We start from the raw sequence: 5,016 nt of genomic DNA on the forward strand, positions 1-5,016 counted from the left end.
AGTGCCTGCAGAGGATCAAAACTGCAACCCAACGCAGACTGTGTGAACAGTGAACACCCCGGGGTCCTACACAGGTGCGCTGTGCAAGGAGGGCTTCAACGGGAGCGGCTTCTCTCTGCCGGTAACATCCAAGACGTTCAGGAGAATCCTAACTCATACACTAGCTGCCTATGGTGGTTGAAGCATTTCGTATCTTAATTCATTTTATAATGAAATATTTATGAATGGTTTCGTTTAGTGATGTTTTATTATCTGTTTTTGATGATGTCCGACTATCAATGTATTATTATGTCGTTGCGTCAATAGGCGTGGTTTTGCCCTTTAATGACGACAGGTGACAGGTGCGTCACGATGAAGCAGAAGGCGAACAATATTAACCGCACGAAAGAGACCGCATGGTGAATTCTGATGAGAAAATGTACCCAAGATATATGTTCGAATCTTTTGTTTACAGAGTCTAGAGTTTGGTTAGTATTTGTCAGTTTTTCTTTAAATAACGCCGATATCTGATCATTGATGTGATGGCTCGATCACCGGCTTGAGCTTCAATATCGGATGTATTTATTATCCTTGCCAGAATGGAACGTAGTACATCAGAAAGAGCATCAACTAGTTCCAGAAACGTTCCTGTCCATGCTGTATCCAAGAGAGGGAGTTACACAGTTACAAGATTGAGTGAAAGAAATGCCAGTATTCAATGTTTATTCAGATTAGCTTCCACGTTCAGAATGATCATGCTTGTCACTATGGTCCTCTCCCATAGAGGCTGAAATATGTAATCACATCTAGCGTATCTATGGCCTCAAACAGTCTCGATGCTTTCTCAGGTAACACACATCCTGTCATGTTCCAGCTAAGTTGGGATCTTGTTATCTGTGGACTCTGATACTGGAAGAGGACATTCATATTTCCCCAACAATAACGCGTTGATTTTTCTGACCGCTCTAACAACATAGTGCACAGAGTATTTTATAACACGCTGCGCCCTCTGTTTCAGATATGGAACGGAGTGTGCGGACAAATAAAAAGTAGAAAAACTAGATGAAAGACAGCCAAAATAGTAATGACACAATCGCGAGAGAGAAAAACAGTGGGAAGAACTTCACCCACCGAAGGACAGCAGGACTGCCAAGGTGCTGCACTCACCCCTGTCCATGTTATCTCTTGCTGTGCTTTTTTCATGCTCTAACTAACATTGTATCTGGTGATTTGCCCAGACATCGATGAGTGTAATTTCCAGAACATCTGTGTGTCCGGAACGTGTCAGAACCTCCCCGGATGTTCGCGTTGGTGTGTGACGACGGATACGAGCTGGGACCGCAGCGGAGGAAACTGCACGGGTTAGTGGTGCTCTGAAACTCCTAACATCTTCATTTATGTATGGCATACCAGATCTCGATTATTTTGAACGAAATGTGATATGACTATGCATATGTCTACAATCATCTGTTTAGCCCGCTTTCTCGTTGTTTTCTTTATTTTATTTTATTATTTTTTTTACTGTGACACTTTATTCTACAGTTTCATAAAATTCGGAATAATTTACACAGTTTCCTGGAAAGAAGTGTGTCGTTTGGTACAATCATGGGAAAATAGAAGCCAGGTGTAAACAGCACACTTCCATGTAATCATTTCAACAACTGCAAGGCTCCCCTGCAGATTCGATTAACAACAGGTCGGCTTAACATCTTAACATGCAAATGGAAAATGGGCCTCAGCTGATGTTCCCCGACCACAACATCTTCATTTATGTATTGCATTACCAGATTAAATTATTTGACGAAAGATGTCAATGATATGCATAGTCTACAATCATCTGTTTAGTCCCTCCATTTCTCTGTTTTTGTTGCATTGCATTTTTTTATTGAATGCAAAACATGCACTAGAAAACATAACAACAATAACAGAAAAATATGTAGATGTCATATTTATCCATAAGCGTTTTAAGCAAAAACTAATTTCATGTTGTCAACAAAAGTCAATAAAAAAAAGTGAAAAACAGAGTTAGCAAAAAAATATTCATTATCAGTCTACCTTCAAACTAAAAAGTTAGTGTGTGACATCAAACAAGATTATAAATCATTAAGTTGTACAGCTACACAATTATTAGACAGAATATATTCAAGATGTAAGAGTTCTACATTTTGAGTCCCTTCATTTTCTCGAGTTGCTCAACATGTCAGGAAGGTGTCTGTAACCTGATTTGTCTCTGTGTGTTGCAGACATTAACGAGTGTGCGGACCCTGTGAACTGCATCAACGGCCTGTGTGTGAACACGCCGGGCAGCTACCTGTGTAACTGCCCCGCAGACTTCGAGCTCAACCCCACCGGAGTGGGCTGCGTGGGTGAGTCAGAAGCCTCCTGTAATAAGCTGATCATAATGAGGGACACCATGAGGGTCTCCTCCGTTAAGCAGTACTCTATGATGGACTCTATCTAATGTGTTTGGCAGAAGTAAAGCAGTTGACGGCAGGTTAGAGTCCTGTGTGTTGATCTTGAATTACATTAATGCACACAATGTACAACAATATCTGTTTTCTTCTTTGTATTACTGCCGATCTTTATTCCATATTTTATTCCATTCCATTTCTATGTAAATACTGTTATATTTTACTATATTTTTTATTATTTGTAAATATTTTTCTGGTTCTCTTTCTGTGTTTTTAAATTTTGTTTTACTTTTAGATAGATAGATAGACAGACAGACAGACAGACGGACAGACAGTGAGACAGACAGTGAGACAGACGGACAGACAGACAGACAGACAGACAGACAGACAGACAGACAGACAGACAGACAGACAGACAGACAGACAGACAGACGGACAGACAGACAGACAGATAGATAGACGGACAGACGGACGGACGGACAGGCAGACAGACAGATGGACAGACAGACAGACAGACGGACAGACAGACAGACGGACAGACAGACAGACAGATAGATAGACGGACAGACGGACGGACGGACAGGCGGACAGACAGACAGACAGACAGTGAGACAGACGGACAGACAGACAGACAGACAGACAGACAGACAGACAGACAGACAGACGGACAGACAGACAGACAGACAGACAGACAGACAGACAGACAGACAGACAGACAGACAGACAGGTACTTTATTGATCCCAATTTGGGAAATGTTTGCGTTGCAGCAGCATAAAAAAATATAAAACACAAGGCAATGTACATAAGAGAAATGAAGACACAAGAAATAAACATGTATTGTATGTTTATTTGTTATGTAAGCACCACGACACCAAGTCAAATCCCTCCTACAGTACGTGTCACCCTACCTGGTAATAAACCTGTTTCTGATTCTGAATATGTGACGCTCTCAGATACTCGTGTTGGGAACTGCTTCCTGGACATCCTGGCCCGCGGTGACGGGGGAATCTCCTGCAGCGCGGAGATCGGAGTGGGGGTGACCCGCGCCTCCTGCTGCTGCTCCCTGGGAGGAGCCTGGGGAAACCCCTGTGAACTCTGCCCCGCCCCCAACTCCAGTACGTACCACAGACTGATCCATTACCTCATTATAAGATTCACTGCTGAGTTTAAGGCCTAGTTACTCAGATCTGATGGTTAACTTGGGTTTCAATTTCCTGTTTTTCCCCCACTCTGAAATGAATAACACACTAATCTGTGGTGCGTTTTGTCCTCTCTGTAGCGGAGTATAAGACTCTTTGTCCAGGAGGAGAGGGATTCAGACCCAACCCCATCACTGTCATCCTGGAAGGTAAACATCCTTATTTCTCTGTTTAACAGTCCTTTATACTATTACAACATGTACAGCAAAACACTCAAATTAAACTCCTATTACAGAATTTCAAACATGTACATATAAAATACATGAGTAACAGTACATGTATGTGCTACAGAAGTACTTTTGACAAGGAAATGCTAATTTGTGGTCTGAAGACTAGTTGTTTGGGAATATTTAATTCATATATATATTATTCTGGTTCTTTCTTCCATTATCATTGTATACATTTATTAAGAATTGTCCTAAATTATGACGTGAAATTTTTTGATGTAATCAGGCTTAAAAGTTGGCTTTGGTTTTTCACTGTTTTCAAAGGAACAACTTATTGTTTACTTTTGGGTTCAGTGTTCGAATTACCAATTTGCTTTCGGGGGAGCCCTATTTTTATTTCAGGGCCCTCGTGTGGAGCTGTCAAACTCGACCCGCTTACAGCCGGCCAACTAAAGGTTGTTCCGTTCACGTTGTCATTTTTAGACTCCTCCGCACCTTTGCTTGTGAATCCAAAAGCTGGGAGGCTTGGCTGTTTTCGTTTCACCATATTTTTTATTACAAAGGCAGAGTTAAAAAAATATCAATATGAACATTTCAAATACCGCGCCGACATCGAAGCCGTAACCATAGCAACGTAAGTAGCGTAAAGAATGCAGCATCGCCACGTACAGATGGCAACACCCAGACATATTCACAAATATAAAACTAATGTTCAGAAACTGTAATGAACAATGACTATTATTTATTTCAAGAACTTTTATTTACTGGAACTCAACATTTCTAATCTGTGTGACACAAATATGCACCATTTTTTTGGGCTCCCCCTATTCATCTCAAAGTCGGCCTTCAGGGTAGCTCCCCCCCTCCTTAGGGGAGCCAAGCTCCCCCTGGCTCCCCCCCATTTCAAACAGTGACCGTAGGCCATGGTTACAGTAGTAACCGTGGCCAGTGCTTACATGGCATAGGACCGTAGTTACAGTAGTAACCGTGTCCGGTGCTTAAAAGTGTCAGCCAAACGGCTGCACACAAGATAATATAATATTGGGAGGATGAAATCCTCTTCAATGGCCACACATGCAGAGCACACAGCACACACAGTGTAGATTGTTCTCCACATCTACCCATNTTACGCGCTGCTGTTGTCAGGCCAGCTGTGGCTGCCAGAAATGTCATTTTTTATTTCTTGTTATCATTGGTTACTCATTTATGTTTTATCTATTTCATGGGTGTTTTTTGGCAGGAGGTTAAGCTTTGTGTTT

At 41.7% G+C, this 5,016-nt stretch overlaps 1 protein-coding gene across 1 annotated transcript; it reads left to right on the plus strand.

Annotated features, from left to right (window-relative positions):
* Nucleotides 1-1,063: 1,063 nt before the first annotated feature.
* Nucleotides 1,064-3,765, plus strand: LOC104942906 (fibrillin-3-like). Its single transcript, XM_010768217.1, has 5 exons — nucleotides 1,064-1,133; nucleotides 1,218-1,340; nucleotides 2,223-2,345; nucleotides 3,345-3,506; nucleotides 3,671-3,765. Exons 1-5 carry the CDS (start codon nucleotides 1,064-1,066, stop codon nucleotides 3,763-3,765), a joined length of 573 nt encoding a protein of 190 aa, XP_010766519.1.
* Nucleotides 3,766-5,016: the final 1,251 nt, after the last annotated feature.

This window comes from Notothenia coriiceps, unplaced genomic scaffold (genome assembly GCF_000735185.1).
Source record: "Notothenia coriiceps isolate Sejong01 unplaced genomic scaffold, NC01 NC01_scaffold00005421, whole genome shotgun sequence".
Lineage (NCBI taxonomy): Eukaryota > Metazoa > Chordata > Actinopteri > Perciformes > Nototheniidae > Notothenia > Notothenia coriiceps.